At 43.5% G+C, this 13,741-nt stretch overlaps 2 protein-coding genes and 1 pseudogene across 4 annotated transcripts; 1 reads left to right on the top strand and 2 right to left on the bottom strand.

Moving 5' to 3' along the window:
* The first annotated feature begins 562 nt into the window (after positions 1-562).
* On the top strand, positions 563-3,324 carry LOC112276966 (uncharacterized). 2 transcript variants are annotated; one of them, XM_024508830.3, is made up of 2 exons: positions 563-2,956; positions 3,099-3,324. In XM_024508830.3, exon 1 carries the CDS (start codon positions 1,234-1,236, stop codon positions 2,764-2,766), a length of 1,533 nt encoding a protein of 510 aa, XP_024364598.1. In that variant the 5' UTR covers positions 563-1,233; the 3' UTR covers positions 2,767-2,956; positions 3,099-3,324. The 2 variants fall into 2 exon arrangements, with proteins under 2 accessions (XP_024364598.1, XP_024364589.1); XM_024508821.3 differs by having other exon boundaries at positions 563-2,961.
* Positions 3,325-5,855: 2,531 nt separating this feature from the next.
* LOC112276956 (sucrose transport protein SUC3) lies at positions 5,856-8,356 on the bottom strand. Its single transcript, XM_024508808.3, has one exon. The coding sequence runs from the start codon at positions 7,866-7,868 to the stop codon at positions 5,961-5,963; it is 1,908 nt and encodes a 635-aa protein (XP_024364576.1). The 5' UTR covers positions 7,869-8,356; the 3' UTR covers positions 5,856-5,960.
* Positions 8,000-13,359, bottom strand: LOC112296092 (signal recognition particle subunit SRP54 2-like; annotated as a pseudogene). The gene is made up of 10 exons (XR_016506557.1): positions 13,215-13,359; positions 12,110-12,384; positions 11,711-11,810; positions 11,402-11,555; positions 10,929-11,076; positions 10,620-10,767; positions 10,398-10,495; positions 10,069-10,226; positions 9,780-9,894; positions 8,000-9,588 (listed from the first exon to the last, which is right to left on the bottom strand). The product of XR_016506557.1 is annotated as a signal recognition particle subunit SRP54 2-like (transcript).
* Between the last annotated feature and the right edge of the window lie 382 nt (positions 13,360-13,741).

The raw sequence follows: 13,741 nt of genomic DNA, 5'->3' as shown, positions 1-13,741 counted from the left end.
CTTAAGTTTTGTTCCCTTTTTTTATCATTATATTTTACATTATTGCAATGAAAAAATTTCAAAAAAAATTTAAACAGAATTTAATTTAGTTTCATGCAATATATGTTTTATAATATATTTAATAAATAAATCTAATACTACCTAAAACTTTTATGAGTTGCAAGAATTCTTCCTGAAAACAAAAATATTATGTACATCGAGTGCTGCTGTATATGACAACAAAAAAAAAGCATTCTTTGAAGTAAGAGTGATGGTTGAAAAGTGGGATTGAGAGGCAGCCACTGAACAAAATTCAGCACACCATGTCAATGTGGATCAATCTCCAAACCTCCAAACTGCCCGGCCACCAACCTGCCTGCCCGCCCTATGGTTCCCCTACGTTCCCTTTCTCCGTTCTCAGAAATCCGATCAGCGGTTGAGATTACATCTCTTTGATCCGACGGCCCACAATTCCCACAATGGCGGAGCCAGTCTATTGAACTGAGAGGTTTCTGCGACACATTTCTACGTGGGTTTCAGAGTGGCCGGAAAAAATCTTCGTTCACACTGTGCAAAAACATCTCAGAGCTCCAGGCCATTGGAACATTGCCGACCATGTCGAGCTCTTCTTCATGAGGGGCTGGGGTTTCACGATCGCGGTGCCTCCCTTGCTCGGCTGCATTGCACGAGTTTTTATTTTATTTTATTTTATTTTTCCTTCAGTATGCTGGTGCAGTTGGCTTCAGAACACAGGCTCTGTGATTGCTCACATGAGAGCAATACTCTGATATTCTTTATCTGTTCGTCGCAAGTTACGGGGCAGAGTTTGCACGTGGGGTTTAAGAGCGCGAAAGAGTGGTTTTAGAAGCGGGGAAGGCATTTGCTAGTGTACATGATATGAGTACAATTGAGCGAGGCCGTATTGAATTGGAGTGCGAGCTTTGGAGGGTTCAGTAGAGAAGAATTGTGTAACTTCGTCCCTCTTGTTCTCAGAGTAGTGCAACTGCCCTAAATCGTCGACTAATTCCCACGCTTAATGTCCGCTTTTACAGTTCGAATGTGTTTGAGTTCAGCTTGAATGGTTAACAAGCCGGTTTAGGGTTTTATCCATTAGATGATGCGCACAGAGCTATTGGAAATCGTTTTGCGATTTGAAACCCTGAGATTTTCGGTGAGGCCTTTGGAAGGTTCAATTTAATTTAGCCTAATTTAAAACATCGGCCTAGATTTGTATTACTACTTCGGCTAGAAGTAATGGGGACTACGACGGGTGTAGCAGCACTGGGAGCGCCTGGTGGACCTTTGTTTGTGCCAGGTTTTGTGTCAGGCTGTCTCAGCGTGCAAGAACTTCATCGATCCTGGCATACTCTTATTACTGCACTTGAATCGGACTCTCGCGTCATTGGAGCGGGCGATGACGACGTTGACGTATCAGTTGAGGATTTGAAGGTTGTCACTGACGCGCAGCTGGTTGAGAAAGCTTTAGCAGAGGTGCTTGATGATACGAACTCCACGTTGCTCGCCGATGGATCACGTGCTGAGACAGGTAGTAATATGGCATTGGATCAGAGTAATACCTGTACGCTTTTGGAAAACGATTTACGACAAGCCTCGACGGAGTTGGCTTTGAACCCATCAATTGTCAATAGAGGTGGTGCACAGGAAGGGCAACCCGAGGATACGGTGCCAGCTGAAATGTTATTGGCGTTGATGGGTAGCAATTGCGTCACCGCAAAAGAACCCGAGAAGAAAAATTCACGGTCGCGGAAAAAGAATTCAGAGGCTCCGAAACGAAAGAAAGGAAGGCCATATGATCGAAGTCGGGGTGCCTGCGCTGCAAATGTGGACGATGCAGCTGTGAGGCGAGAGGAAGCCCTTATAAGAATGAAGCAGTGGAGGGAAGTCGAAAGAAGCAAGGCAAACCTACATGCCTTGCGTTTCAAGCAAGAGCGAGAAGCTGCAGACGAAGATAACAAGACTCCACTTCGAAGATGGAGGTTCTTTACTTCTGCTTTGCATTTTCCTACAAAAGCTCCACCAGACCCAGATAAGATGGAATCTCTAAAACTTGATGAAATTATTTTTGTAGTTGAGTTTTATCACAATCAACGAAAACATGACAAGATGCAAGAATTTCTGGTTCTTGGGAGTCAGTTTCTGTCTGCTTTACGGGACCGGCTCTATTGTCTCACTGATGAATTAGCTCGCAAGAGCAATCTCGACACCAAGTCCAGCTTCTTCTTGATCGAGGATGTATTTTACAACGATTTGCGAGATCCAAATGCCAAAGACTACAGCCAGCCTATCCTGCAGTGGGCGGCAGAATCTAGGGAGGCAACAGAACGGTGGAACAAAGACCTTGGAAGTAATCCACGAGCAGTTATTCCCGCAATTCATTCTGAAACTGGTCAACTTCCTGATTTTCGTGACTCTTCCATGGAGTACACTCGTTTCTATGACTTGCATTTGCGGGTAGGAGCTCAATACCTCTACTGCCACCAGGGAGATTGCAAGCACAAAGTTGTCGTTCGAGACATAAGACGTGCTCATGCCAAGGATGTGCAAGACGTGGCAGCTTATCCTGTGCTAAAGTGGCATGCTCGGGTACGGCACCGCAAGTGCAGCATTTGCAATATCTATCAGGCTCGAAAGGTGACATACGAGGACAAGCTGGCCCCTGCTTGCCCGACTTTCTTTTGTGAGCAATGCTATTATTTGCTGCACTACAATAAGGATGGCTGTCTTCTTTATAATGATTTCAAGGTGTACGACTACTACCACGAGTAATTGCTGGGGTCAACAGGCAAGCTTGTTAGATGCTTTGGGTATAGCAAACAACCGTATAACAGGCCTCGCACAATCTTTGCATATTATCGTATGGTAGCGACCAGGGGAAGAGACATGATTTGCTAAACGAAGTATGTACCCTTGAAGCAGTAGCAACGCGGCAGCGTAGCAATGCGAACCTATTATCAAGGCATGGTAAATATGCTGCACTTGGTTTGTGAATTTGACTTTATTTTCCAATTTTTCTTGGTAGATGAAGTGATTGAGTGTTATGATTAGCGAAGACACCTGTGAGCACATCAGTCTCATTTGAATTTCACTTGTGTTCACAGGCCGTTAACGATGATTCAGATTTTTGTCAAGCGGAATAGACAGAACTTGTTCCTAGAACCGAGTTATTCGAGAGAAGAAGCACAGATCAAAACAATTTTGAGAACCTATTTGGGTTTTATACATCTGCCAAAGTTTCCTATATTATTTATGTCACTTGCAGGATGTAAAACCATCAACTTCTTAAGGTGTCCAAGCAATATGCAATCACATTAAAGATTATTGTTACGTGTCAGGCTCACGTCAACCATATGGACTTTAAAGCAACTGCTGTGTTCATTCCCTTCCCCGTTACAATCCATTGTCTTTGTGGTTTGACACTAGGACCATCTTCTAGTCACGAAGAAAGCGATGTATTAGGCACATTCGTTCTGCTCAGAAGCTTTGCAGTAATATTACGCTGAATAGGCTCAAGGGTCGAATTTTACCAGTACCTTCATGCAAACCATGACGAAGAAAATCTAAAGTCACAGTTGTAGGAAATGTCAGTTGTTTGTAGCCATTACTGTCTATATCTTCACGTCTTTCCAGTGGAAAAGTTCGTCTCTCTTTCTGGGTGGTGTAATCGCCAGTTTCTACGTGAGTTAGTCTAGCCAGTACGCACGAAGTTCTTGTCTAGTATGCGCACCCACCAATTGCTCATCACAGCATCTCTGATGTTTACTCGAGAGTTAGTCATTTGCACTGATGTGTTAAGAACAGGTATCATCATTTATCTTGTGAATGTGTAAAGCCAACACATTTTCATGGTCATTTTGATTTCGGGACGTCCCTATTCCTGGCAAGATGACCGTTTTTCCTGGGATGATATCCGTAATGGTTCATAAAATACATCAAATAAGTATTATTTTGAGATATTAGAGACAGATATGGAGAATCACTCCATTATTTTACACTGCAACAATAGGAAGGTACGTATTATAATTCTTAAACAGGTTAGGATTTCTTCAGTAGGGGAAAATGACATGACGTGATTTTAGTTTGAGATTTTGAATATTGTGCCGTAATTGACAAGGGGGGCACAGATGGGATGTTTTGAAGCATCCCACAGGTTGTCTTGTGGGTTGCCTCCTCAAAGTGCAATATTGGTTGTTGACGTCTATCTTTGATAAGTACCGTCGCTTTGCTAGGGCCAAAGTGCGGATGCCGGATCAACAGTTTATTGAGCAGTTTGGTGTTCCGCCTCTCAGGCAGGCTAGAATGACCTAGCTCTATGTCCAGTCATCAGTGAGAAGAGAATCTGGCCGTCATAGCTAATCATAAGCTTCATTTTTTGAGCTCAACTTTGTTTTCCGTGGCATCTGATGAGTAGTTTTCTGTATGATTTACATCACATAGTTTCATTGCCTAAGATCCCTGCGACCTGGCGTGAAATTAAAGTGGCTACCTATAAGCGGTTTGAAGGGGACACCACCTTCATAAAATGAATAATACTTATTTACGAATCCTTCCCTTGTTCTTCAGAGCCCACTTAAATTCGAGTTACTGCCGCTAAAATGTGGATCATGAAGCTTTAGAATCGTAGCAGGACTGGATATGCTAGGGAACCATTATTTCTTTATGGATCTAACTTGTACGTCTTACATAACATAGTGTCATTCATTTTTACGGTACCCCCATTATTCCGGCACCTTCACACTAGAAGCTGCCATCAGGAAACGGGAAGGAATTTAGATGGAATCGGGCAAGATCCATAGTTTTCCATGATCAATCGGTCGTGTGTTTCTCGTTGTTGCTGAGCTAATGTCTTTTTAAAGATGAGTGAAACATTATTTCGATGCTCTTTCCGTTTTCAGTAATATAATTTGGTGGTGGTTTTAGATTTTCTGAGAATATATTAATGAATGTCCCAATCTGAAGTTGAACCTATGCACATCTGAACCCTCACTTCACTCCACTCCAACACCGTATTGATCACCGTAGAATCGTCAGCCTCTACTTTGCCCTACAAATTCTTTTTCTGTAGCGAGATGAAAGCAACGTGCTTGTTTCTAGTCATGCTTAACTGGTACATATCTCCGCATTTGTCAAAGAACATTCCTGAGAGCCATCACACATCGAAGGACATGCTGAGTTATCTGTCGGTAAATCATGGTTGCTTTCACAATCAGTTGGCACTTTCCTCAAAGATGCTGATCCTTTATTGTTGCATGTACTGATGCCATTTCATGTCAAGTCTTAGTGGTCAGGCTTGATTACGCAATCATCTGACGTGTGTTTGATGAGAAATAAAGTTTATATAATGATGTTACTACCGTAAACTGTGCATGCACACAATCAGAAAAACTAACTCTACACAGCACAACCATGAGCAAAGCCATCACTAAAGATACATTGACCGTAGATATGCGATTTCGATGCATCGCCGGACTCAATGGTTGATTACAGCCATTAATTAATTCATTGGTTGAGTGGTTGATACTGTGTGCAACATGTCCCACACTGATTGTCCCATTACTAGGTCTCTAGTTCCACATTCAAATAATGAAACATCAAATAACCACAAATGAAATAATAAAACACATCGATAAAAGCTTAAAAAATTCTGAATGAATCGACAGACTACCAACGTTCTTCTCGAAACATTTTACAGCAAAGATGCTTCGGGTCGAATCTTAATTCGCAATCCAGACAATGTCATCATGAAATCAAGGGAGATAATAAGCTTACAAGGGAACAGTTCAACGGAGGAAAGCACCACACATATGAAGAGGATTAAAGAATCGAACTGCAACTGCTCAGTGACTTTAGCCTGGTCCTTCTGTTCAAGAGACACGTTAGAGGGCGCGGTATAATTTATTAAACTAAAAATGGTACAATGATGCTGCAAAAATTTCAATGGAAGGTACAACTCGAAAACTAGATTAGTGGGGACCGTGCATCAGGGTTCCCCGGTGATACCCGTGCCTCGATAATCTTGGTAGCTTCCACACCGCTATAACTCCTGCCCCCAATGCAGACAGAGAAGCGAACGCAAACGCAGGCTCGTTACCACCGCCAAACAACGCATCCCATGGTCCGGCCCCTAACGCTACAATGGTCTGTGGAATCACCACAGCAAGGTTGAGGATCCCCATAGCCAGTCCCTGCCCTCCACCTGAGTCTGCCGTGAGCTCAGCTGTGAGAGAGTATGGGACGCTGTATGTTACTGCCAGAGGAAATCCAAGCACTGTAAATAAAATTACAGCTGCTATTCTGTTCCATAGATGGTGCTTGGGCCCTTCTGGAGTTGAGACACTCGTCGTGATAAGTCCCGTGCATGCCATCGCAGCAAAAACTGTGAAGTTGCCTAGTGCCCACAGGTTTCTGGATCCTATTTGCTGGCATAAGAAGTCGATGAACAGGGAGCTGATTCCTAACACTACTGAGTTCAAGAGTAGGCCAAAGGCTCCTTCCTGAACACCGCGTTGATAAGCTGCTACTTCATCCGCGGTGCCGGTAGGATCTCCTTCATATACCTCACGTCCCATCCAATCTGTGTCAAATAGAAAGAAAGGGAACCATGATAGCCAGCACAGCGCCATCACTACAAGCACAAACCGCATGGATCCTGGTAGCTTTCGGACGCCTAGGAGAAGATTCACCATTATAGAACCTAATCCTTTGCCGATGCCTTCCTCACTTGAAACTCGTTCCTTGGGAAAGCGCTGATCCTGATCAGTCGCAACACGGAGGTTGCGATCATCCCCCTCATCAGATGCATAACCATCTGGTCGATCCAAATCGACCGAAACCAATGTCATGTCATGCAAACCATTGTCATGCTTGCTCAATAAAAAAGGTGCAGAATCTTCATGTTCTAGCTTATTTTCGACCTCACGATCCACAATTTCTGTCCCCCTTTCTGCCAGTTGCTGTTCTCTAATTACTACACCAAGTGGAGTCTCTTTGGCAGCAACCATCGTCACAATGGTGCAGATGGCTAGAAACACGATTGCCATAAGAAACGCTGCCTTGAGGTTCGCGCAGGGAGCGCAACACGCTTTACTGGTGAGTGCGGGAAAGACATCATGCCAATGTCCGTACGCTCCAGTTGAAAACCCGAGAATGTTACCGAGAGCCATCCACAAACAAAAAATAGCATTCGCTGCATCTCTTTGATCGGAACTTGCAAGGTCTGCTAACAGCGCACGCGCAGGACCTTGCACCGTGTTGTTTGCAAGATCCAGCAGCCAGAACCCTACTATAAACACAAATGCAGCTCTGGGACGCACGCCCTTATAAACTTGGCAATCCTCGTGGGTGTCCCCGAGAAGGTACCCTAAATCTGCAGCAAAGCCAATAACCAGCACCGAGAACATGATCAGCAAGACTCCTATACCGATGAAAGGCCGTCTCCTCCCCCACTTGGATGTACATTGGTCGCTCCAAATGCCAATGCACGGCTGCACGACCAGCCCCGTAATTGGTCCGCACAGCCAGATAAACGAGGAGAACGCATGCTCGATACCAAGCATTTGAATGTATGGCGTGAGCAAAGACAGCTGCAGTGCCCAACCAAATTGCACACCGGCTGCCACCATGGAGACCATCGCCAGTTTGAACCACCCTAATTGATTAGCCTCTCCCTTTGCACTCCACAGCGTCTCATCCCACCGCTCCACCCCATTCTCACGGTCCTGCGACGGCAGCCTCTCCTGACCAGAATCGGATGCCCTCTGCTTTTGAGCATTCCAAGGTGTGTCATCTTCTTCAATATCGACCGCGGCTGCCATGGTAGCTAACTGATACGACCCTGGAAGTTGCTCCACGGTCCTCTCGTCGCCAGCCATGGCAGTGTGATGCCGCACACACTCACTAAAACCTCCCAAACCTCAGAATTTCTATCTGACTCGCTCCGATAGCTTCACAGTCCTCCTGCGAACCGCACTCTCCACACCGCCTCAAATCATTTATTCCCCTATTCCCTCCACGACATCGTCGCGATCCGTTTCCCTCCCTCAATCCACAACCTCTCCCCACTCACCACAATCTCCATTTCTCCTCAAACTCAAACAACACCACTACGACGATTTCCCCCAACTCGTGCCGCCTTCGCCATGATTTCCTTCGAATTATCCTCCGCAACGTCGAAACCCCAACCCCGACATCCAACCTAGATCCACGAATGCAAGAAAATCTCTCTTGTGGGATTCAACACACTGTTAAAAAACTTGCCGAAAAGCTTTCTTCCTGACCACGACTGTCCGCCAAAAAAGGATAAACAGTTTGCACACGCACGTAGGCTGCACAGGTGTTGCGATTCAGGCGATTGTCGAGTGTGGTCCGAGGGTGGCGAATGAATTTTTTCTCGCAGCAATTTCGGTGAATGATTGATGGATGCCGTAATAACTTAGGCAAGTGCGGGAAGGAAGAAGGGCGGAAGTCCTCCGACCCTTTTGCCAAATCAGTGAGCCACATGGGTCTCGTTGAGTGGACAGGGCCGGGCCGAAGAATATGAAAGAGTCAAGCTCGCCCGTTGTTCCATCATTTCCTGCAAGGGCGAGTTGAATCTTGGCTACTGGCAATGTGGGTCAGACGTCAATAACGTGTAACACCAAAACAGTTACAATAACCCTATTTTAATCCCATGGCTTAGGGGAGCACACAATTGCTTCCTACACAGTACCTCCACGATGTACAACCTGCTGTACGAAATGCAGCTTGGGCAGCTATTATACCAACATGTTTCGGAACCCAGGGGATGATTTGAAAACATCACTACGTGACATACTTGACGCAATAATCTACAAGTTTTAATGGTGCATGACTAAAGGTGACGAAACAAACCACATGGCAGAAGACTAATTGCTTCAGCTCTCACTATATATATATATATATATATATATATAGTAAGTGGTTTTTTAATCTGAGGATCTGAATGGCAAACAATACAACAGGGGCGGCAACCTGCCGCATATGACACAGCTTTAGCAATTCTGCCCACTTCTAATGAGAGCTTGCCACAACGTACATTGTCTCAAGAATGTTTAGTTCTCCACTTCTAAGTATATGCTACGTCGAGAAACGGATGTTGGCTGTTTCGCTGGAGGACCACTGTCTCAATGTGTTTTGATTGATATGGCACTGTGTACAATCCTACACTCTGGAAAATTAACTCACACATCTCTCAACAAGCTTCACCTCCTTAAGTTATGTAAACCTTTGATTCAAAAGCGTTATTTCAGATGTGGCATATCACGACCTCCAAGTATGCCAGAGAACTATAAAGAATTCATCTGCTTCATGAGCGTTTGTAAGCCTCAAATGCCTCCGATTTGCTTTATCTGAGGTGGAAGCACTTCGCTCATATTTGTGCATTCATGGACCGAGACATGGCACTCATGTCACCTTTTTTTGGAATCTTAAGTCCCTTCATCTTACCCCAAATCTTAGCTAGCTGCTTGAACTCCTCTAGCATTTCATGTACCTCGCGCAAGGAACGACCAGAACCCCTTGCAATTCGGAATATACGTGAATCCGTCATCAGCTTTGGATTCGTGCTATCTAGTTCTGCAGCACAAGAAATTGTATAAAAAATGGCGTTGGATCAGGAACACCGTTCTTCTTGAAAAAAACTAGCCCGCATGCTTCTTGTTACCTAAAGCGTAAGATTAATGCTTGGATTATAAAAAACATAAAAATATTTAAAAAATAAATAAAACAAACAAAACAAAACGAAATCCCTTCAGCAGTAGCAACACCTTCGTTTGTCATGGAATCCATCATAGTCATGAATTTCTTGAACTTAGCTTGACTTTCCTTCTCTGGGCCTTTTGGCATTAACTCTTGACTAAAACCTGGTATCATTTACATCACCTGCCATATTCCTTCACATCAAAAAGTACAAAAACAAAATGAGAGGAACAACTAGCATCATGTTCATTGCAGAGCACATGCTGCGAAAATATAACAATGTCTTGCTTAACTTGACATTTACAAACATTTAGCACGGACGACAAACTCAATCACGAGACTGAAGTAGACATTTACCTGACCAAGAGGACCCATATTCAAAATGTTCTGAAATTGCTCATACATAATGCGTAAGGTGAAATTGCCCTCAGATAGTCTTTGAAGTAGCTCAGGTTGCTGATCCATCGGAACAGCTTCGTGGATTTTGTCCATAAAACCTGACCAGTCACCCATACCTGATCCTGGCCTCGATATAATATAATATGATATAATATAAGCACACCAACAACCAGCGATAAGGTTTTACAAAACCCCGACATTATTTCAATTGCACAGCTTGATCTAAGAAACACCTTCAACTCACAACACAGAATGATAGTCTGTGATGTTGAAAAGATAATTCTCACCAAAAAGTCTACTTACAAAGGGCTTCGTTTCAAAGACCTCAAACTCATCTGTGTGCTCTCCTGTACTGATAAGATAATGGGACTTTTTGTTGCAGATACTCTGCAACCGAACAACATCATCAGTGTTGGATAAACTGAATACATGATAATATGCTTATCCTTGTTTCTCACGAGCGCTCTTTATTCATAATTATAAAAAAATTGAACCATCGTTGAACTTACGCGCCCAAAGCACTCCTCCCTTGGCATGGCCATCCATTTTAGTAACAATAACTGCTCCAACAGCAACATTTTGATTGAACGCCTAGGCTTGATCAAAAGCCGCTTGTCCTATACTGTTGTCCATCACATAAACAACAAGATCTAGATTCTGCATGCAAGCGACAGAGTCATTAATCAACATGGACCGACGAATCAAACGGAAACTCCTACTCCGCACACATCACCATGCAGAACAAGTTTCATAATTTCAGAAACTCATATTGCAAAGCCCAATTCCACTGTCCAACAATAGGTACCAGAACTACTAACCGTCACTTCAACAAGCTGACGCATCTCCTCAAACAGAGACGCTTCCTGTTCGTGCCGTCCGCTTGTATCGACAACTATTAGGTCGCAGTTCTCCTTAAATCTCTCAACTCCCTCCTGAGCAGTCTTAACCGGATCTGTCCCCGTGTAACTGAAGAGAATATATACAACTACTTCATTAGAAGCTTTTCACTCTAAACTTTCATGACTGTACAGCTGCAGACACATTGAGAACACTCTAATTTTGACATCACGCAAGAGTCTTATGTCACTTAATGCCTTCTGCAGCATAAGTGTGAATTTTTTACAAACTTGTGGAACAATGGCTACAACACAGTTCTCACCGGTTTCAGATCGAGATACACCCGTGTTCAGTTCACTCAGCAGCTTCAGCTCCCCCTAGGAGTCCAAACTTCGTCATACCCAAACCCCTTAAAACATGAACGCAAAAAGGGCTGGCTAAGAATATACATCACCTGCCATAAAATGGTATTTTGGCTTTGGTTGCATTCTGCTTGAGCTGATCAAATGCACCAACTCAAAATGTATCAGCGCATACCAAGGCGGGCTTCCATCCCTTCTTTTGATAGTGGTATGCGTATTTTGTACATGTTGTAGTCTTCCCAGAGCCTGAAAGTCAAGACTGGGCGGATCAATCCCTACTTCAGAGTCAAAAACTGGTCGGGTCAAGCACGGCGTGAATTGAAACTCTTCTGTTTCAACTTCTTCCTCTGCAAAAGGCAGCATGAGGCGAAAATTCACAACGCGTCCTAATCGTAGCTCACCTTGCAGTCCGAAAAACATGATAACATTAGATTTTCCCTTCTTTGGAACGAATGCTAGCTTCCCGGGGTTAAGAATATTGCAGAGCTCGTTGAAGACAGCCTGCAGATTGTCAAGCAAAATATAAGTTCGAAAAAACCATGACTCTGCGCACAACTAAAATCCTCTCCTGCGGCACGACATTGTTTTTGCCAGAAACTGAGACAAGCTCAAATCATAATTGTCATCGAGGCAAAAACTAATAATATCCACGTCATGTGACATCAGTAATCAGCGTGATTTCAATTTCGAATGAAACTAAAAGTCTCTGAATGCAACAAAAAGGCTCTGAAGGCCAAAGATGTATCGATAAGGTCTACTTCGAAACAGCTGGAACTAACACCTCTGGAACATATGCACACCTGCTGTATAATTTTTCGCTTGTTGTGGCCCGCAGAAAGTTCATCAAAGTTCACAACCTTCTTAATGTTTGATTGCATTGTACTGATCATCTTGAATTGTACATCACCCGACATGAGCGCTCGCGAAATCTCATTCAAATAGTCGGTCAGAACGTTTTCATCAATAAAAGTGGCATCACTCAACTGTTGGAGGGCATGCGAGATGAGGCCCCCAGCTCTGCGAGCACCGTATCGCCCTACCGTCGAATCCGATCCGATCCGATCAAATTCAATCCCTTAAGACAGACAGACTCTCCGTAAATTTCCGGCAAAACACATATTCGAACCATTCTACTTCCCACCACGACGATCGGTTCCTTCAGAACCTCTTTCTCAATGCAACATCCTCTTGGATCGAGCTCAAACACAAGCTCCTGAGGCTGGTGCAGTGCTCTGCTCCAGAACATGAAACCCTTGAGTCGCAAACGAAGCTATGGCGATGACATTGCGCCTAGTGTATAGGGAGGGAGAGAAGAAACTGTCTATTCTAAAATTATTTGCATTTAAAGAAGTTACAGTTCACCTCCAGTTGCTTGAATAATGGGAGAGTTTGTTGAAAATGGATACAACTCGGAAACTTCTTAGGCATGCATTAACACCTCTAACATAACATTAGTCTTCTTCTTGTTTGTCTCCAGCAAATGTCACATCAATGTCAGCAAAATTACTCATTACAGTGGTCCATCTCCTTTTCCTTTATTACTTAATCAAGAAAAGACGTCAGGGTAATAGAAAAACTCAAAGCCACGTACAGAAATGCACCACAAATCCTAATAGTATAGAGCTTAGTCCTTAAGCACCACAAAAACAACTAGGACAAAGAGTATCATGCGAGTTGTGTCAAACTATCAACTTGAACACCTTCTCTGTTTGACAGTTGGATTCACAATGCATAGTTGCCTCAACCCGTTCAACCATGTATTGATCGATCTACTCGACCTATTCTGCTTTCATTTCATTCTTAGATTTCTTAAGTTCTTGAACATTCTAAAATCAAGGGCACATCCTTTGGGATCTCAACTCTCTTCTCAACATAGGTCCAATTGGATCGCATAATTGCTAATACCTGAGCTTGACCACCTAGGAACCATGACACCAGCTTCTCCGTTAGCATCATCGCAAAGACCATCAAGATAAATTAAAACATTATCAAGAATACGCATAGAAAATTGTGACGCGTGATGCAAGTAGAAATGACCACACGCATCCATTTTTTGAAGCTGCTGTAGATGAAAAGTGACAAAATGTGACATGATTTGATCAAAAAACTCAATCAACACAACCAAATACTTTGTAGTATTTGGGCTATGCAAAACTATGAAAGACAACAAAACTATTCAATCTCACCGCCTGACAACGCTTTAAACACATTCTTCCGGATGATGAGCGGCTCAAAGATTAGAAAACAAGTCATCACTGTAGCCAAGGATTAACAATTCCTCGCTCAATCCACCGTGCACCTGGAGTGGAAACACATAGAGTGCAAAAAGGCTAAAGAAGTGAAGTCCGTAACCACCTTTGCACGAGTGGCTACAAAAATGCTAAGTAAAGCTTTTCGGCTCCATATATCATAGATTTTCCTACAATTTTTCT

Source organism: Physcomitrium patens, chromosome 2 (assembly GCF_059467195.1).
Source record: "Physcomitrium patens ecotype Gransden chromosome 2, ASM5946719v1, whole genome shotgun sequence".
Taxonomy (NCBI): domain Eukaryota; kingdom Viridiplantae; phylum Streptophyta; class Bryopsida; order Funariales; family Funariaceae; genus Physcomitrium; species Physcomitrium patens.
This window is presented reverse-complemented; position numbering and strand designations above follow the sequence as displayed.